A 20981-nucleotide genomic window follows, 5' to 3' on the forward strand; every position below is an offset into this window, starting at 1 on the left:
CTGAACTTCGAGTGCCAAAAACATTGTGAGGATGTTCCCTGGTGAGACTTTTCCTTGAGGAAAACCTATCAGCAGTGCTGACTCCCCAGAGAGTGACAACACCAACAAGCAGTTTCTCATTTGACAGAGAAAAGATGAAGTAAAAGGCACAAGAAAAAAAAAATCAGTGACCAAGATTTTTATATAAATATATAGTTATTATATATATGGGGATGGGAGGGGCAATGACTGCTGCAGTCATGCACAGATCCAAGCAGGACCAAATAAAAATAAGATACTCCATTTCCAATGAAAGGTACTAAAGGATGATTAACTCCAAAGCACTGGCTTTCACTGAGTAGCACAGTATCACATAAACTATGGAGGTTGCATTCTTGGTTTTTAAAAATTTTTTAAAGTCTATTAAAGCACAGGTGATGTCACCAAGTCCTCAAGACATTTCAGGACACGGATTTCTGATCCTTGGATCAGTAACACAGTTCTCACTATAATTTAAAGAGAATAACAGCCCAGTGCTGTGCTGGGGCAGCACGAGGACCAAGAGTGCTGCTGTGTTTAATCATGGTCCCCAAATGCAAAAGCATTTACAGAATTCACACCAGAACAGAGGCAGTGGACTTCACATTGTTTGCCCACTGCCAAGTGTCCTCATGTAGCAGCCAGGACCTCCCAAAATACAGCTCCAAACTGCAGGTCCCCAAACTGCAGCAGTCCCTACCTGTGTACACACTGAGAGGGACAAAGCAATACAGAGGATATCTAAGTGAGGATTTGATCAGAAATCCAAGTGTCTGGGGATAATCAACAGAACTTTTTTCTTTGCTGATAATAATAAAGTATTTAAGGCACGTACATGAGCTATGCATGACTTACCTCACTTCCCTCTGCTCTGCTGGCAACAGGACAGATTTCTTCTTCTGCAACCATGGAAATGCTGGAAGAGAAACCAAAATATTTTCATTCTTCTCAATCATCTTCATCAATCACCTTCAATCATCTTTAGACTCGCCCACCTGATATTACGATTTGTTCTGCAATTCTGCTGGCATGGCTGGCACTGGTGAGTTAGATCAAACTTTCTGGGCAAACAATTAATTTCTACCCCAGCAGCAAAATTACATTTGGGCAAAGCTCTTAATATTTGCTTAGGGGAAGGAAAAGTCACAAGGACTTTGCAACCTTCATCACTGCCAAATTGGAATAACATTTAAAGGGTATTAATATCATGTCTTTCAGTCAAAACTATACAATTATTTGTACAAGGTTAATTAAAAGCTGCCTTAACATGCCTACCTTTGTTCAAGAACACCATCGGGGAGTTTATCCAATGGGGGAGTTTTTGCAGTGGGAAATTGGTCCATTTTCAGGTTTTGTGGTGTTTGTTTTGCAGTTGCATCCTCAGGGTCACGGAGAGCAGAAGGAGTGTTTGGAAGCAAAGTTCTACGGGATGATCTTGGAGTTGTTTGTTTTCCAGGAGTCCTCTGGGAAGATCTGTGAGGGGTCTTTGAAAGCAAGCCTGAAAAATGTGTTTAATTTTTCATTACTACAGCAGTTTCCAGAAGCTGAAAGGAACTGATCACTATGATTCTAGACAGAAACATGATTGTTTTCTGCTTGCTGAATTGTCTTATGCAAATATTATATTGAAATCTTCTATACCCTGCAAGGAGAAATGGAAATTATTAACTTCCACCTTTCAAATTTGGTAATTTTAATAGAATTAGAAAGGCAAAGATTCAGAACTGATGTTTATAACAGATTCTCTGCTGGAGTTTGCTTAAACCCAGTGCTGCTCAAAGATTTCAGGAGTTCTCTACTGACAAGAGGTACACAAAAAAACCTGCTAGTTGTCTGATGAGAAGAGGGATCTGCACAAAATAAATAAAGGGGGAATTTAAAGTCAAATTATGAACTAGAAATGGGAGAGAAGCAGAATGGCTCCCAAGGAGCCTGGCTGCACATAGATGTCAATAAGATACTTAAAATGAAGTTTTATTTTGAGCACCTGTTAAACCCCCCAAACTATTAAACAGCTTTTATAGCAAACTGGATTATGTTACAATCTTGTTAACCATGAACAAAGATTATGGGCAGACTTTATTTGCAGCTCTGAAGACAGCACTGCAAGAGGTTTAGTTAAACATAAAAGATCCCAATTCCTGTCTTACAATTAGAGGACATCAGCTGGCACTGACTTTGATGAGGAGGTTTGTCAGCTGAACCTGGGAACACTGAGATTAGAATTTCATTATTAAACTTATGCTGAAAAAAAAAATGAACCAGCTATTTCACCCCTCTGTCTAAGCAGGGATTTCATGCTGCCATAACCACTCAAATCAGCACATTCATGTACAACAATTTACTTTGGGGCCCTGATGTAATTAGTCACTGGTTGAAATACTGTATCCAGCACTGGAAATCCTCTGTCCACCCTGGACTTGTATCCAGCATAAACAGCCCAATTCCTCTCCCCAGTGAAATGCATTAAACCCTCTTCAGCACTTTCAGGTCACAGAAATCATGATTAAGTTTCACCCACCTGAAAAGTTTTTCACAGGGCTTTCAACTCTGAAAAATCCCGCTTCAAAAACCACTTTTTCTGCTTGTGGCAGTGTCTCCCGATGTGCACCATCAGCAGCTCCCTCACACTTCATTTTCTCCCTCATGGCTGCCTTTACAGAAGCCAGGCGGCTCCGGGCAGCAGCTCTTGCAGCTGCTTCCAGCTTTGCTTTAGGCACTCCACTTGGAACAGCCTTTTTCTGGAATGGTAAGAAAGGTCAGGTCACACCTGGAAGCTTTGGATAGGAGCAATTACACATGAACACCTGCAGAGCTGCTGGTCCCACAGAGAGCACCGGGAAAAAGGAGGCTCAGGGGGGGGCCTTTTGCTCTCCACAACTCCCCGACAGGAGGGTGGAGCCGGGCAGGGGGTTGGTTTCTTCACCCCCGTAACAAGTGACAGGATGAGAGGAACTGGGCTTAATTTGCACCAGGGGAGGTTCAGATTGGATATTGGGAAAAATTTCTTCACTGGAAGGGTTGTCCAGCCCTGGCACAGCTGCCCAGGCAGGGGTGGAGTCCCCATCCCTGCAGGGATTTAAAAGCCGTGTGGATGTGGCGCTTGGGGTCAGTGGTGGCCTTGGCAGTGCTGGGGGAACAGTTGGACTTGATGGCCTTAGAGGGCTTTTCCAACCTCAACAATCCTATGCATCGAGGTCTCTGCTCATCTCCAGACTCTCTTGGACTGCCAACCAGCTGTTAAGGTTAGTCTGTGATGACCATATTGAGAATTTTTTTTCAAACTGAGTCTGCAGTTCAGAAACACCCCATACGACTTTTGTTCCCAACAAATCCAGTAAGATATTGGAAACACTGGGATGCAGGGACTCCTAGTGGCAGGGACATAATGCAGCCACAGGACAGGTTCCAGGCAGGTAGTGAAGTCTTTCCTGGCATTCAGTTTTTCAAGGGAATTTTTGTTTTGTACCACCTGTAGGGTTCTGGCATTTATGGGCAACTCCCACAGACCACAATCCCTCCGGTTTCCCATGCCTGGAGTTTCTTATCAGCCTTTGTATCACTTTTATGATCAATTAAGCAAGCTCCAGGAATTGGACAGAGTTTAGGCAATGCAAATGTAACTTGCTTCAGTCAGAAGCAATTAAATATTGCAAACCAAAGAGCAGATAAAACAACTCATTTTGCAATAAGCACTAACTTATTTTAGATTGTGTCAGATCCATTTGTGCTTAGAGAAGTAGCAGTTTAAAGCCACCCATGGTGTTGGTTTGCTGGGACACCATGATAATTTAGCATTCCCTGCTTAAAACTTGCAGTCACTCCCAAATTTCCATGTGGTTTCCTTTTCAGTTAAGTCAGTGTCAATGCCAGTGGCCCACATAAAGTGTAAAGGTAGGTTTATATCCTAAATTTACCAGGTTTATCTTAGTAGCATAGAACCTAATGACTCAAAAAAAGTCATTGTTAATTCTTAGTTCCAATCTTCCCAGCCAAAAGAGGAAACTAGCACTACAAACACCAACTGACACAAGAGCACGTGGGAGATGCAAGGGAGAAAGGTGCCTCCTGAGAGGGATCTCACTGAATATTTGAACTTTAACATCTAAAGAAGCCCTACAGGACATGCTTTAGGGGCTATTCATACCTTGACAACTGCTTGGCTTGGGACATCAAGTGGCTGCCACTCGTTGTCTTGAAGCTTCTTCAGATTATCAAATTTTTTATTCACGTCTTCAATCTATTGGAAAGCCCAGAAAAAGTCCAGGTTTCATGTTCAAGACTTACCAGGCTTGCAGCAGAACAGTGCTTCATAAAATCAGATCAGAGTTTTGAGCACAGTTAATGCATTCAAGTACTTCTGATTTAAACACAGAAGCCAATTAAGCCACCAACTGATAGGAAGTATTAACTGTTCTCCTACAGTTGCCATGAAGGTCACACCACCCACACAACCTTCAGTTTGGAAGGCAAGCCTGGTCTCACTTCTGTAGCTTGAAGATTTGTAGGGGAAGTCTAGAATTGTTTGGTTTCAGATCTAAAATGAAGGAGCTGGTTCTGGTTTACACCCTGTTTTCACCCTGAATCCAAGCCCCTTGACAATGGTCACATTTAAAGAAAGCAAAAGAACACATTGCACAATAGTCTTTATCCCAACAAGCACAGTTTCCATTCTGCAGGAAACAATATCTCACATATCTCTGAAGAAGAAGATCAAATCTTCCCACAGGGAATTCAAAAGCTATGATCAGGACCATAACAAATCCATCTTTGCATTTAATTTAACGAGTTACAAATTCCTTTGTTGAATGCTGATTTACAAACACTGTTGAGAGCCCTTTTGATAATTTAGAATGTTATATTTCATTCTGAAACCAATGAAGGCATCAACAGAGGAAAAGAGATGAAGGTTTTCTACCACCTAAGCTCACCCCTAAATAGGGTTCTTGTAGTTTCTGCATTATTCTCATACTGAAGCATGAAACCCCTATTTTTCAGGTGAGCTCCAGGAATTTTCCAAAATCTCCCAGCTTTTGGTCCAGATAGACATTGACTGTAGCCTCATTCCAAAACAGAATAAAATTTGGCTACATACCTTCATTCCAGAGACAGACAAGATACACAGGCCACAAGAAGACACAACAAAAGAACTGGTCCATGAATCATAAATCAGAGTAGACCAACTGCTATTATTCATTGTCAGAAAGTGTTAAACAAGGATCTGCATTTTTTACATTAAAAAATAAAAAACAATCTGAATATTAAAATAGTTTCAATCCATGGTTTGTAAATAACTCCATCAGTTTTATTCCAGTGGGTCAACATGCAAGTACATACCTGAAAATTAATCATATCCCAAAATCCATCCAGGTCTGTACACTTTGTTTCTTTTTCACCTTGTTTAAATTCACAATTATCAACCAACCCTTCAAACTGTTTGAACCTTTCTTCTATCAGCAGTCTTGTCTGACCAACTGTGGTGTGAATCAGGTCTTTAGCTTTAGCAACAGGAAAAAAACCAAAGAGCATCTTGGAATAATCCCTCATTTCACAATTGATCTAAATCAAGTATTTGAAGAGTCTGGAATTTGTTTGTGGTTTGAACTATGTTCCTCTACTGCAAACCTGCAACATAATTCAGATGGAGCATCCCTACCCACTGACCTGGTCTAAACTTGCTTCTTTCAAAAAAATCTCGAAGCATTAATGAGTCACCTTCATTTTCCCAGATAAAGGCACTTATTCTACATTGAAAACAAATCTTATTTTTAAAAAAATCAGCTTGGTTAGAGTCCATGCATTTAAATACACTCCAAACTGACAACAGAACACCTGTTTTGATATGCACTTTGTTCACGTCATCAATCACCATCACATCAAGTGCTACACAAATTTTAGCAGTAGCAGACCATGACTTTTTGTCTCGAGGCAGACACAGCTCTAAACTTTATCAACTTTTATTAAGTGCTGCAGACAGTGCTATTTATCAAGTAACAGACACATGTACTTCCCTCTGTCCCCTTCAGTTCCCACAACACCCCTTTTAGGGTCTATTGCAGCCCACTCTTACCATCCTCTGGAATGTCCAGCTCGAGGTTTCCATCCCACTGGAGGCACTGAGAGAGCAGCCTCTCTGTCTGAGTCCGAAGAATGTTTCTGAAAATAAAGGGATACAGAAAAAACAACGTCTTGGAGAACTTCCTGATTTGTGGCTGTTAATGGTGACTATCCTTTTGCTTTCAGAGAAGCCACAGTCTTTGAGCAGAAGTCATTAGATTGTTTTATTTTGCTGACTGACTCAGAGGTAATTTCTTTTTTACTGCTTTCAAGCTCGTGTTCCTCTGGACAAGGTGTTAAGTCTCCAGAATTTTCTATTCTTTCCTTGCACTAACAGTACAAAAGGGAAGACAGGAAGGTGTGCCTGCTCAGGTCACTGCTGACAGACACCCACCACCACTAAATTAAGCTGATCTTTACAAGCTGTCTCCTTACTCATGTTAAGGACCATCAAATGGACATCAGGGAAGTGAAACAAGTGAACCCAAACCTGAAATAGGGCACATCGTGCTCTTGCTCTCCTGTATCATCTGACTTCCCTCCAAGTGCTGTTGAGACAGGAGTTGTTTCATTTGATCTCTGAGTGGAAGTTTTCTCATCTGATTCACCTGCTGAAAAATAAGGAAGGAACTTATTCAGAATCCAGTGATAATTAAAAACATTGGAACAAAAAAACTAAGCGTGAGCTTCCCTACCTTCTTCTTCTTCCGAACTTGTGGTCATTTGCTTTTCTTGAATGCCTCTAACAGAAGGTAGAATTCGACTTCTTAAATTAGGATTTTGTACTTTAGTTTCACTGGATTTTTCATTTTTTTTGCTGCAAAGAAACAAAAGTACATTTAGAGCTAAGACACGTTGAGAAGCTCGTATCAAATATGGCCAAATCCACCGAAATGCAGTTTAGAAGGCAATCCTCCACCCAACACTAGAGAACTCAAGCAAATCTTATTAAAATTAATAAATCTGTGCAGAGGGATATAGGGCAGAGGCCCCGATAGCTGCTTCTAAAGTATGGACAGAATTAAGGATTATGTCCATATTTGCTGCTGTATTAAGTCCACATTTAATCAGTGAGACCAACCATGATGATCAGGTGCTACAACCCCACAACAGCTTGTTCCACGGTGAATCTCACACAAATCTTTTCTTGTGTCAACACACAGAGAGGTTCACTTGCATTTTAGGCCCCTTAGGAAGAAAAAAAAAAAATCTTACACTGGAGATTTTGAGAAATTCCAGAAAGCAGTGGGTGTCAGAAAAGCCTTTGCACTTGAAGGAGTCATGGGTTTAACTTTGTAGTTTGCTAATTCGCTCGGTGGCTGAAACACAAAGTTCCCGGGTGCAAAAGAGCACGTTTTGGGTCTCCCTGGAGCAGAATTGTTGTTTTCCACTGAGGTTTGTTCTTGCTCCAGCTCTACTGGTGTTGAATGTTTGGAATCAGCTGCAGGACCTTCTGCCCCTGGATCCACTTGAGCATTTTTCTCCACTTCAAGTTTAGAAGGAATTACCTGTAACAGCATAAATAGACAAATCAAATTATCACATCAATCGTTTGCTACAGGAAATTATAACATGAATTATAACATGACTGTCTGAAAGCCATCAGGAAGGGAACAGTTTCAGGTAGGTCACCTTCTACAACAGCACACCTCTACAGAAGTGAAGATTTACCAACATTTTTGACACCTGCAAATCATTCTAGAGACAGGAGCAGCACTTCTCTACAAAGAATGCAACAATCCACTCAAGGGGCTAAAGCAGAACAACCTCACCTACCAAAACAATAATTACAATTAGCAAATGCTTGCTCCCACTGCTAGAAAAAATGCTTTAAGGTGATAAACTCCTCAAGAGGAGAATTACTGGCTCCAAATCCAACTAGCCTGTTGAATAATCACAGTTTACTCACATCCTGCAATCCAAAGGCTGAAAAACAAGCTGAAATAGGCTGATAGCTGAGGAATGCAGCCCAAGACAAGTGCAGTTGGGACCACAGAATGTCAGTAGAGGAGAAAAAAATTAAACAGTAAGTTGAATCCACATTCTTATGAGATGTGTGGACAGACAGTCACACAGAACACACTTCTGAGATACCCAATTGAGAGACTGGTAGCCCAAACCAGCCAAAAGAACTTCGGCTGTTTTTGAAGAAAACAGGCATCTTCAATCCATTGAAAGTCTTGTTTTACTTCAGTGACCCCTGGTAGGAATTTAAACCTTGAATTCTGCTTTGAACACACTTTTTCAAAGGAGATGACTTTGTGGTTACAGCAAGTTTATCAAGTGGCAGGGACTCCTGCCTGGGAAGAGGTACTTGTCTAAGGAAGAGATGAGTGCTCTTACCTCCTGTTTGTGTGTGATTGCACAATTTCAAGAGAACACTAGAGCACACACAGGTGCAGTTATGGAAACAGGAACAGAGATGGGATGTGTGAGAGGGAACAGTGGAGTGCAAGGAAGGAGAAAAATCATTGATAGAGGCAGAAACATTGTCATAGTGATGACACCATGAACCACAATGACTGCCTTGAGTTATAAATCTTGTCTGCCTTGCAGAGAGTAGCATTTCAGCTTTATTTTTTGGTGGTTCAAAACCTAAAAATGTGTTTATCTCTTAGCTTCTAGAGTCTCAGATTGTTACCCAAGATGGAAAGGATTCAAGGCATGCTTCAAAAAGGAATCAACTGCACAAAATTCACAACTGCTTGATTAAATCAGCAAGAGAGTCTTTTTTTTTTATTTACTAGTTAAAACATCGAATGTGAGATATGCCATGTAAGAACTTCTTGTCTATTTTAAATCATTGTGCAGATCTTGATTAGTAGTCAAGTCATTCATCAATCACATCCATGTACATGGTGGGATTCTTAACACTGTGCTGTGCAGGACCAGGAGGTGGACTTTGATGATCCCTGTGGGTCCCTCCCAACCCATGGTATTCTATAATTCTATATAAGCACTAAATTTGAGCTTAATTTTCAAAATATGGCAGTATAAATACATACAGCTTCTTCCCAAAATCTAGCTTATTAGTGAATTTATTACGTCTATGCTTGAACATTTATTTCAGCTACAGTGACACTGACTGTTATTGGCTCTTAAATCAGTTTTACTGCTTTTCCATTTCAGATATTAAACAACCTACCTTCGTGGTATCAGGTCTGACAGCTTGCTTCTGCTTCCCTACATTTGTTGTCTTTCTCTGTGACTGGTTACCTAGAACAAGAGAAACTCCCAGAGGTCAAAAAGGCACCTGATTAAGGTAAATCTTCCACCAAAAGACTGCCATAAAAATCCAACTGCTAAAGACAGGGAGGGATTGCTTTTCTTCTTAAGTGGGAGGTGGCTGGAGGGAAGAAAGAACATTGCAAAAGTTCATTCAAAAGAAAACCTGGCCCAGGATTTAATAGTCTAGTAAGAGATGCATCATCAAGAAAGGCAAACAGATTTATTAAGTCATTAGTCTTTAGATGTTGTCATATACTAAATATAAAAGTCACTTTATTTCCTCAAAGGTTGAAGAGAGAATGTCAGGCCAATTCAAGCTCAGATTTTTAATTTCTATATGGATTTCTGTTGATGAATTAAATTCTAGTAAACAGGCAAACATGGACAAAGAGCAATTCCTGACCTGAGGAACAAAGGCTCTCATCTCACCCAGAGGTATCTGTTCCTGATCCCACATTTAATAATCATTTGTCCATAAACAGCAATACACCAAAGTGGCAAATCTTGACCAGTTCTGGCTTTGTTCAGTGGGTCTGTAATTACCATGTGGACACTGATGCTCCACAGTGATGGATTTTATGGGAAACTGTCCAATGCTGGTTTCAACATCTTGGTTTAAATATTGGAAGAGAGTTCCAGATGAGAGTCTAAGTGATAGACTGTTCAGTCCTTTTCTTACATGACAATTTGGCATGATTTAGGCACAGCCTAAGTACAGCTGAGCCACACAACTCACTGCCTCACTTACCTGCAGTAGCAGCAGTAGCTGTTGGTTTGAGCACCTGCCTGGCTGCAGAGGCAGCTGCTCTGGTGATCCTCACATTTGAGGCTGGCTGGGCTGCAGTCTGCAACACTGCAAGAGACAATAATTCCAGAGATTTCAGGAAGCTGCACTCAAGTAATAACTGAAAGTTCAAATTTAGAAGAAATCAGAAAAGTGCACAAGCAATTATCAGTTGCATTGGTTTGCCAGAATGAGCAGGGCTGGGGGTTTTTGTCCTTCTCCACGTTCCCTGCAATCAGAGTCAGTGCCATCCCTGTTGTACAGATGAAGCTTTCTAGAACAATAACTTTGCCATGGTTATTTGCACAGATGGAAGCTTAAGCAAACCATCAGTGCAACAAAGTGATGCCCTGGCTATTATAGGACACATTTCCAAAGTCAGAATTTAATGTAAGTTAACAAAGTATTCTTAAGACTAATTGCCTCTGAAATACTTTATAAAATATGAGAAGTTCATGCACCATATTACCCATCTTAACAATTTTCATCTTTGTGTTTTAGTACTGTTTTTAATAGCCTTTAAAAATGACAGCATTTTCCTGCACAGAAAAATTTCATGGGGGCTCTTTATTCCATACTCTGCCTTTCTGCATCTGCCTGAAATCCAGTAGCCCTACTTGGTTACTGTTATTTGTGTCTTTAATGTCCAGCTGCCATTCTGTAGAAGCTAAAATGACAAGTTGGGGAAAAAAATTACTAGATAAATAATTATAACATTTGATTTATCAAACATTCACTTCACAAATGTTTTTATACTGGTGTTTCATAGAATCACAGAATGGTTTGAGTTGGAAGGGACATTAAAGATCACCTCGTTAAATACATATATTGCATGTCCTTGATTCAGCACAAAAGGAATAATCAATTCTAGTGGATGACAATTTTTCCAAATTTAAACATTTTAACTGTTATAACAAACAGTGATAATAGATCTTTTCAGTGTTCACTGAAGGCACTACTGAAATTTATTTAAATAAAGGTCTGCTGCTTGCTGACTTAATTTGATTAATGATGTGAAAGTCATTTCACTCTGAATTAGTGAATGTCTTGCATTAACATCAATATTTCACATGACTTGGCTGTATCTACTTAAGGCACAGACATCACTGGGCTGTGAGGAAGAATTTCTAATCAAAGCTACTCCCCTAAAGGTGGCATGGATTTTTTTAGCTGTTCTTTCTTTAAGAAATATATTTAATTGTCACACAGAAAGTGACAGAAACCGAAAGGACTGTTTCAAAATACAAAAATGTAAGATTGTACTTGTCATTTTTTGAAGAAGACAATCACACATTCACTCAGTTGCCCTGGTGTGCACCAGCAGTTTGGGCTCCAGGCTCCAACATCTTATGCTGATGTGCTTTACCAGCAGGCTGTCCTTTTCCAAACCTTTTCCAATGCTGAATTACACAAGTATTTTCACTGAGAGATCTGACATCACTGTACAGATGCATCTGTCTTCAGTACAGACAGAAGACAGACCTTAGTGAAAATATTTACAGCTCATACAAACAGCTATTTTTCAGGCTATCCACAATACCAAGGAAAAATAGTGCTTTCCTTATGTCAGCTGCTTTTCATCTTTCCAGATGAAGTCTCTTGCTCTTCTGTGACAGCAGCAGTTGCTACCTGTGATATTCCTCTCAGAGGCAAACAGAAAGCTCTGCACAGCTCCAGGAGCTAAGGCAGCTGGCAGTCATGCAATCCTGCCCACTGACCTGTTTCTTTTCCCTCTCCTGGGGTGAATAATCATAACCAGGAATGCCAGTACCCTGCATTCCATTTCCCCCAGCCTATGGAGGCAACAAGCCCATGAGATCCCTGGATGATCTGTTAGCTTGTCACAGCTGGTAGGAATGGCCATTCTCGAAAACTCCTCATTTCCTACACCCAAAAGCAAACCAGCAGCATCCTTTCACAGGCTCAGATGTAGGGATCATGCTACTTCCACACCTTTCTCTTTCTCAGCCCCTTTGGCTGTGCCCATCTGTTTACGTCCTGCTTGTGCGGGGCGCGCGCTCTGCCCGTGGGCACTGACCTACAGGGAAAAAAAAAACAGCATTCCTTCATGAAATATCAGATTTCCAGAAATTCAGCAGCCCAATTTCCTTCCTCATCTCTCTATTCTAGCTCACAGTAAAACAGAAAGTCAAATAATTTGGCACAGAGGGCTTTAAAAGGCAAAGAGACGCTATTGATAACTAAACCAGGTTGGTTTAGACATGTGTTAACATCCATTATCCAACTAGTTAAGAAATTGTCAGAAAAAGAATGAAGAAAAATATTTAAAATATTTATTATGAGATGAGGTGCCAATTACTGCCACATCTCAGTACACACTGTGTTTCAAAAATCAATTTAAAAAAAAAAAATAAATCAATATTAACTCAGTTGTCCCTTTGTAAAGTTATGACTGGAATTCCTTCAAATACACTGAAGTTTTGTAAAGTAAGATTCAAAATGCAGCTTCTTTTACAGATTCCTGCTGGTGAAATTCCTCGCCAGAACCTACTTTTTTTATAAAATTAATAGCACAAGGGACTGCCATGCTTCACAGTAAAAATAAAAATTACTTTAGTGCTGGCATGTGTGAAGAATTAACTGATTCTTACAATCTGTGTTTGTGACAGTTTGTGCATTCAAGGGGGATTGCACTGGGTTCCCCAAGCCAAACCCGAAGTCTGTAACTTCAGTCTCACCACCACCTCTACACATTTGCAGTCCTTGCTGGCTACAGTATCTTGAAAAATTTGACTGAAAAACTGATCCAGAACTTGTAAAGATACAACCCTGAGTTATGGTCTGAAATGGCATCCTTCTCTCTGAATTTATTCACTGAGGTTTATATATACATATATAAAAAAATCAAACCGTAGAGGATTTAGGTGCTGTTGGTATCAGGGTTGGTATCAGAGATTTTCCTTCTTGGATCTTGGCCCTTGATCGTGTCATCCTTCCAGAGAAAGCAGGAGCTGCCTGGAAACATCCCCAGGGAAACAAGGGTTAATATACTCCTTTCCCCTCTCATCACTGTGAGAGTGAGCAAGAGGCATAAACGTGGAAAAAACAATATGTCCATGCAAAATGGGTCAAAGTGTGTAACCTGAAAAACTTTCAAAGTCAGGTGGACTAGAGAGGAGCAAGTTACTAGTTCTAAAATAAATCAGTTGTTTCATTTGTGGATGAATCATTCCAGTTTTTGAACTGAACAGAGTCATAAATACAAAAATCCACATATTGCTAGTATTTCCGGGTTTGTTTTAAAAAAATGAGCCAAACGACTCCTTCATTGTCCCTTCTCATAACAGAAATATCAGCAAAGCATTTTCCAAAATAAACTGTTTATTTGGAATAGCCCACAGATTTTGTACACGAGCAGAAATTATAGTAGAATTTACAGATGTAATTAACTCAAATATTAAATATTACTCTTCTCACCTTCTCTTTTGGCTTTGCTGGATCCTCGGGTGCAAGGGCAAGAAACCCAGGTGCAGCTGGTTTGTACAACCCAACTTTGAACACTCCCTTCTTGGCTTTCTCCCTCTGCTCCACCAGCTTGCGAAGCTCCTTCTGTTCTTTGTAGCGCTGGAGCATCTCCCTGCGCTCGTTCATCCTCTTGGTGGCTGCACTTACAGGTTGTTCTGGAGCAAAGAGGGAAGACAGATGTGCTTTAAAACCATGAAGGTGTTTTTGAGCCAACAGTAAGCAAGTCAGGAACCTGCAGTAAATTTTTCCAAACTGGAAGAGGAACATCTTAAGTCAAAGAGCAGAAAACTGTCTGGAATCTCCGAATTTTTTGAACTTTAGGTCAGCTTTGGATACTGAAGTCTGCCTCTTGCTGAGAATAAATGAGGCAGAAACTATATGAAATATTAAAACCTTAAGATGATGCCAAACTTGAATTTTACGCCTACCTGAAAATTGATATCCACTTAAAGCTGAAATTTATTAAAGATAATAAAGATAAATTTATTAAATTTCATACTTGATATTATTAAATACAAACTGCACTTATCTACCAATAAGGGACTATCCCCCAATAATCTTCTGCTATCAAAATATCGAAGGTAAAAATATTTTTAAAGAACTCTGTTAACTTTTTTAAAGATTAACCTAATTTCTTAGAACACAAGCATTCAGGAGAGCCAGGGAGGCAAAATTCAGTATATATGCAGGCCCGATTTTCTGAGGGGAAAGATGAGTTGTCAAAACCTAGCAATTTTTAAAATAAAAAAATTATGCTATGCATTTACCCATTAGTAACTGTATATATAATTATAATGTACAATTGCCCATTTCTAAGCACAGTTCAAGGACATGACAGACACCAGTTGTACATTAGATGAGATTTTAGGTCAGAGCTTTTCACATCTTGAAGGACAAAGCAATCATTAAGAGACTTCCCACTGAGTATTAATAGCAAAATGCATTTTTCCTTTAGCTGCTCCAGCCAAATCAGAGCAAAACCTCACTCACACCACCAGAGCATACACCTGTATCAAGATTTTATTTTCTTGATTTTAACAGTTAGAAGGAGTGGTAGTCACGGGGTTTTAAATCTTAAACCTTTTCTTCAAATTAAAATGTTGACTGCAACTAGGTCCATTTGATAATGTTATTAAATCAACTTAAAGACATTTTTAACAAAGGTCTATAACGAGCCTTTACTTTGTTTTATGTTGCTGCTCTCTTGGGAGCATGTTTCCCTTGTTTCCTTGAGTTCAGCAATTCCCTTCTCTTTGGAGGGCTGAACATTGAGGTCTGCCAGCCCGAACTGCCGACCCTTCTCAAACTGCTTGTGCCTGTTCTCCTTCTGAAGGGTCGATCTCCTGCGGGCAACTTTGGCTCTCAGGGCTTCCGTGCTCAAATCCTTCTTGTATCGACTGGCAAACTGGGAGGTGGCAGCCATCCTGAGGACCTGAGAGAAAGATCACAGTTATTAGGGAAAAACTGTCACGTTTTCTTTTTCATAAAAGTTTTAACACTACAAGCAAAGCCCCAAGTTCTTTGTTTCTGTACGTGTACCAGAAAAACACACTCAGATTATAATTTCAGCAGTGACCCTTTCGGTAATTTCTCGTTATTTTATTAATTCCAGGGGCTACTTCGGTTGTTGAGTGGTCAACAAGCCTGGCACAAAATTAGGAGGGGACACTGCAGCCCTGCCTGGGATTGGCCAGCAGGTCTGTTCTCACCACAGCTGTTTTCCACGTTAAGGAGGTGAGGGAGAAGATGACCACGACAAGGCTGTAGGACAATACTTGGAAGCAAGTTGGAAGTTGCCACTGAGCATTTGGATTACACCCTATCTGATGGCAAGGAATTTTTCTCCTGCATCAGAGTACTTGGCACCATTCCCCAGCTGAGTTTCCAGGATGCAACTGCAATACAATAGTGGTTATTTCAAGCAGGATTTCTCCCCACTTTTTTAACCTGAGGGAGACTTAAGGCAAATGTCAGTTGGTTTGTACATGCTGTGCTAATAGTACCTAAAGGGGCTGCAGGAGAGCTGGAGAGGGGCTTTGGATAAGGGAGAAGGCAGGGTTATATGGGATAATAGGAAAAAAAATGTTTGCTCTGAGGGTGGAGAGGCCCTGACATGGGTTTCCCAGAGAATCTGTGGCTGCCCAATCCCTGGAATTGTTCCAGGCGAGGCTGGATGGGGCTTGGAGCAACCTGGGATAGTGGGAGATGTCCCTGCCCATGGGAGGGGCTTGGAACTGGATGGGCTTTAAGGTCCCTTCCAACCCAAACCGTTCTGGGATTCTATCATCCCCTGCATCCCACTGAACCCTGTCTCGTTGAGGGTTTTCCACCTCAAGCAGGGTCTTTCAGACATCTCATCTTCCACCACTTCCAGCTCTACAGTAAGCAGGGTGATAGAGCTAATCTAAATACCCAACAGTTACTAATTTATTGATAAATTGGTCATTTACTGAGGTCCTTCATTTCAAGACAGCAAGCTCTGATTAAACTAAAGGAGTGATCAGTGAACTGGACTGAAAAGATCAGCCTTGACAACAGGTATTTCTTGAAGTCCATCATGAACAACTGATCTACACCTCAGTAAGAAATCCTGCACAGAAATTAAACCAAAACTTGAAGAAGGCAAATATAATATAAGCAGAGACACAGAGAAAGCTTCCCACAAAGGTATTCCCAACTCACTTCTCAGGTCAGTAAAAAGCAATGCAGGAAGTTACCAATGATCTCTCATTGAAAATGTACGACATGCTCAATATCTCAGTTGTATTTAGAACAAACATACCTGTCTCTTCTCTCCAGGTCACTGTTCCTGTGTGGTACCTCGCCCAAACTGGAGCCTAGAAGATTAGTTGGGATTTAAATTGGCATAAATTCAAATAAAGACCGTTATCAGGAATGGGACAGAAGGCTTAAACAAAAGATTTGTGAGTGACTAACGTATAACTACCGAACACTAAAGCTGAAAATTTATTTTTAAAAATAAAAGCGAGGGAAAAGAGCTGCTTTTGACCAGCAACACCACAAGAACTAAAGGGCAATAATAACTGGATAGTAATAATAGATATAAAAACATTTAGGTGCTCAGTTTGCACTTTTAGCGCGAACAGCGAGAAATCAGAGCAGGCAGAGCAAACACCGCTATGTTTAATCGCAGTAAGTTTAACGCTGAATAAGGCCTGGACTCAGCAGTTTCCGGACGGACCCCGGGGGTCGGGACGGGTTACCGGGCACTCTCAGACCCCGCTGTGAGGGATCGCCAACAGGACTGTCCCCTCAGCGCCCCAGGGCGTTCCCAGCCCAGCTCACCGGGGAGGCACCGCCACCACAGCCCCCTCCTCAGGCACGACCACCCCCCCGCCGCGGGGCCCGTCAAGAAGCCCATTCCCAGGGCCTTAAAGTCCTTTTAGGGCCCCCAAATCCCCCCGAGACCCCTCGGATTCCGCCCCCCCCCGTCCCGTCCCGCCCCGCCCCGTCCCCTCCATTACCTGCACGGCCCTCACACCCTGCGCGCGCCGCCCCGCCTCGCTTTCAAATCTCACCCGCCAACGCTCATTGGCCACTCCCGGCCCGCCCGCCCGCCCGCGACCTCCAATCGGCCGTTGATGGGCAGCACCCAAATCCCGAAGCGGGACGCTTATTGGCCCCCCGATGGGTGCCGTTTAATTTTCATTGGCTGCTCCCAGCGTTTTCCCGCCCTCACTTGCCGCTCATTGGCTGGCGGGGTGAGGGAGGTGAAGACGCTAAGCGCGCGGGGGCGAGGCCTGGCCTTGAGGCCCCGCCCGGTGCAGGGAGGGGGCACGCCAAGATGGCGGCGGGTGCAGCTGGTTTGGCGGGTTCCCTGTGCCTTGGTGGTTCCCTATACCCGGGGGTTACCTGGCTACGGGGATTACTTGGCCCCAGGGGTCACCTGGCGGTGGTCCGGGTCACGGAGCCCTCACTCCCCACCGCGACCCAGGGACGGTGTGATGAGCCCCCAGACCTCGTGCTGCCTTCCCGTCACCCACAGAATCACAGACCGGGTGAGGCTGGAAGGGACCACAGTGGGTCGTCTGGTCCCCCCCTCCCTGCCCAAGCAGGGTCATCCCAGAGCACATGGCACGGGGTTATGTCCAAACGGTTCTTGAATATCTCCAGTGGGGGAGACTCCACACCCTCTGGGCAGTGTGTTCAGTGCTTGGTCACCCACACGATAAAGTTTTTCCTCATATTCAGGTATAACTTCCAGTGCATCAGGTTCTGCCCATTGCCTCTTTTATTACTTGGCACCACAGAGCGGAGCCTGGTCCATCTTCTGGCACCCCTTCTTTAGATATTTATACTTGTTGATGAGGTCCCCTCTCAATCATCTCAAGGCTGAACAGGCCCAGCTCCCTCAGCCTTTCCTCCTAAGAGAGGCTCCAGTCCTTTAATCATCCTCATTGCCCTCCCCTGGTCCTGCTCCAGGAGTTCCACGTCTTTCTTGCACTGAGGAGCCCAGAAGGTCCATGTCCACACCTCAGTGACCGTGCTGTGCTGCCTCCTGAGGAGCCAGAGACAGGTTTCCACAGGCCTCAAAGCATCACAAACACATTTTTAAAGGGTTTTCATTAAAGACCCTTTATTTCCTCCCGTACCACATCGTACTGACCCTGCAGCTTCGCTGGGGTGGGTTGTGCTTATCACCACTCAGCTACTGGACAGTTCTGCATTTGTTTTAAAATGATAACGTGTGAAACTAAAATGCTAACGGGGGAACCATCCGCTTGGTGGCACTGCAAAAATGTGGACGGCGTTGGGATAAAAGAAGTGCTGGCAAACGGGAAACTGCTGAGCAGCAGGAGCGATGGTCAGCGCCAGAGGACAGCCATGCCCTTCCAACAGCCTGAAAATGCGGGACCTCCGCCTGGAGTTACAGAAATATATCAGTAATTCTGCCTATAAACACGATTTTAGTACAGCAGTAAATGGATTAAAGGCCATTCTGTCAGAGCACAGAGCTGTTTCCCCACGGCAGTGATTACTGGAAAGTCAGTGTCTCTGCACATCCCAGGCTGCAGTAGTTGGAGAAATGTTACCCCCTGTTTCTGTACAGACTGACAGAGGTTACAGCACAGTCACAGACATTGACCAATGCTAATCCTACCATCATTTATTTGCTATAGATAATAAAAAATCAGCATGGAGTTTACTGAATGCTGCCAGGTTTCCCAATGGCTTGCAAAAGACAACAGAACTACAGGAGCTCAGATTTAAGGACTGTCCAAACTCCAATTCAATGCAGACCTCATGTTTGTTGATTTTTGTTACTCCCCTTTTTCCCCCATGGCAGTAAAATTTGAGGTCATTCAGAAGTTCTGCCTTATATCACAATATAGTCCCAAGATGAGAGCCGTGCTGAAACACAAGTTCTAGGGAAAAAGCAAGTTTAGGAGTGTCCTTCCAACCCCAAATCATTTTTTTCTTACTGCATACCTGCATCTTCACGCTGAGCTTCACTTGTTTGCTCCTCTGAGCATCCAAACTGGCACATTTGCTACTTTCCACTCACGTGGATGTCGATGCTGAATTTAGGAAGCTGAGGTACAGCCTGGGCTTAATCTCACGAGCTCAAATAACAACATCAGCGATAACACATCTGTGTGCCCTTCCAGGCAACCCGAGTATCTGATCCAGGTCCTTGGCAGGCTCAGGGTTTGCTGTGCAGCTTTGCAGGTGTTACCTGAGCCAGGTAAGTGACAGCCAGAATGGGTTTCCTTAACGTGCTGCAGTGACACCTTCCACTGACAATATTTAGGTCACCGCACGGGTCTCGATGTGTTTGGGTAATGCCAAGATTTTGAAGTATTGCAATGTTGCTTTAAGATAAAACACGTTAATCAGGTGTTTTTCACCCAAATTCCCGACTGCTACTGATTTTATTGTGTTAAGAGGACTAAACATAATAGCATTAATTAGAGGTAAACAAGCGATATGAATTTATGAACTCATTATCCTGTGCAGATATTAGACATGCCTGGAAGGTTAAACCCCCCATTCTCATACAGACCTGATGATTTTATGATAATATCCCCACATTTTAGCCATCGAAGCTTTGAGAACCAATTTGAATTTCTCTGCTCCTTGGCAATATAATTGTCATTACCAGACACATTTTGTACTGAGGAGATCATTATGTGGCAATCTGCTAACTTGTTCTTTCTGCTCTTCATTCCTTCACATGGGATATTGTTCTTTGTGAGGGTGATTCTTCCCACTCTTGCACAAATGAAAATCAATATGGAAGGTGTAGGGAAACCTATCCCCAAATTTAACCCTGAAATAATTACATTTCTGAATGTATTTTCGGTGAAAGTTCAGGCAAATGGAATTATAAAGCTGTAGCCCACAGCCACTTGCATGGAGTCAAAGAAAATCCTCTGTAGGCAAACTGTGATGCTGCAGAGGGCACAGAGTGTCCTCCTGTCAAATTTTATTGATAACCTCTCAATCAAGGATTGAACAGCAGAATCATTATGATGCATTGGCTGCTGTCCCCACTTCTGCTTTTCATCTGAAATGGTCGCTAGTTTAAAAACCAGAACAAATTGTAAGTGTGAATAGAAGTGAAATTCCTGTCTTACAACAAATAGGAAACACAGTTAAGCCTCTTGCTCTGTTCTTTGAGGTTTATTTTTTTGCTGCAGCCCATTTCTACCAGGAGTGTGAGGTAACCACCCAGCAAACCCTCAATGCCTCAGCCTGGAGGAGGGCACGGTCCAAGCAGGTAGAGAGACATTTGGACTCTCACCTGGATGGGTTTGGAGAGAGTCTTCCCTTTCCTAGGTATTTCTCTACCACCTAAATCAACACATATAACAAACATCAGATGCAACCCTGACACCCACGGTGTTAAACAGGAATTGTTGTCCTTGCTCTGATCCTTCAAAGAGTGCTGACAGATTCTGAAACCCCAGATGTGTGGGCCCAGGATCCCGAGCTGATGGAAACACCTACACACTGGCTATGCAAAGCAAGTCTAATACATCCCTCCTTTGATGTTTCCTTCTCCCAGGTCTCTCTGCTTGGCAGGTGGGAGTTTCCACTCGTCCTTGGGAAGTGTCTGACACTCTCTGGGCTATAAATAGAAGGACAAGGTACCTGACTCTGGGTATTCTGTTGCACTCTGGCAGCTGATACCCAAAAGCTGGATGTTGCAGCACATTTATAAGCTCCCTGCTCTCCCTAAAATGCAAACTAGCGATGTTACAAGTGCAGTTGGGAACAGAGCCTGAGTGGTTTTTGCCTCAGCATATCTGTACATCCTCTGTTATTCACGGTGTGTTTACATTGAATGTTCCCTGCTGATACAGATTTCAGTCAAAAGCCTGCTCCAGCACTACAGGTGAAAGCATCCTCAGCTGGCTTTTTCCTACAAGGCCCAAAGCCACAT

General features: G+C 42.5%; 1 protein-coding gene across 4 annotated transcripts in view; it reads right to left on the bottom strand.

Annotated features, from left to right (window-relative positions):
• Window positions 1-17152, bottom strand: part of DLGAP5 (DLG associated protein 5) — a 228731-nt gene extending 211579 nt beyond the window's left edge. For 2 of the 4 annotated variants that reach the window (XR_007899986.1, XM_051768793.1), the window contains exons 1-17: window positions 17059-17151; window positions 16356-16403; window positions 14756-15005; window positions 13526-13728; window positions 12959-13063; window positions 12041-12125; window positions 10052-10156; window positions 9221-9291; window positions 7291-7583; window positions 6771-6892; window positions 6566-6686; window positions 6089-6174; window positions 5356-5516; window positions 4166-4258; window positions 2540-2759; window positions 1294-1516; window positions 874-934 (exon numbers count right to left, since the gene is read on the bottom strand). Coding sequence is in view for 3 of the 4 variants with exons in the window: in XM_051768793.1 (XP_051624753.1) it covers window positions 874-934; window positions 1294-1516; window positions 2540-2759; window positions 4166-4258; window positions 5356-5516; window positions 6089-6174; window positions 6566-6686; window positions 6771-6892; window positions 7291-7583; window positions 9221-9291; window positions 10052-10156; window positions 12041-12125; window positions 12959-13063; window positions 13526-13728; window positions 14756-14996 (2190 nt within the window). In the remaining variant the exon portion in view is untranslated. Of the gene's footprint in view, window positions 1-873; window positions 935-1293; window positions 1517-2539; window positions 2760-4165; window positions 4259-5355; window positions 5517-6088; window positions 6175-6565; window positions 6687-6770; window positions 6893-7290; window positions 7584-9220; window positions 9292-10051; window positions 10157-12040; window positions 12126-12958; window positions 13064-13525; window positions 13729-14755; window positions 15006-16355; window positions 16404-17058 lie in introns of all 4 variants that reach the window. The other 2 variants (XM_051768794.1, XM_051768795.1) reach the window with 2 other exon arrangements.
• Window positions 17153-20981: the final 3829 nt, after the last annotated feature.

The sequence above is a fragment of the Manacus candei genome, unplaced genomic scaffold (assembly GCF_025592945.1).
Source record: "Manacus candei isolate 608988 ecotype Guabito, Panama unplaced genomic scaffold, ASM2559294v1 h1tg000097l, whole genome shotgun sequence".
Lineage (NCBI taxonomy): Eukaryota > Metazoa > Chordata > Aves > Passeriformes > Pipridae > Manacus > Manacus candei.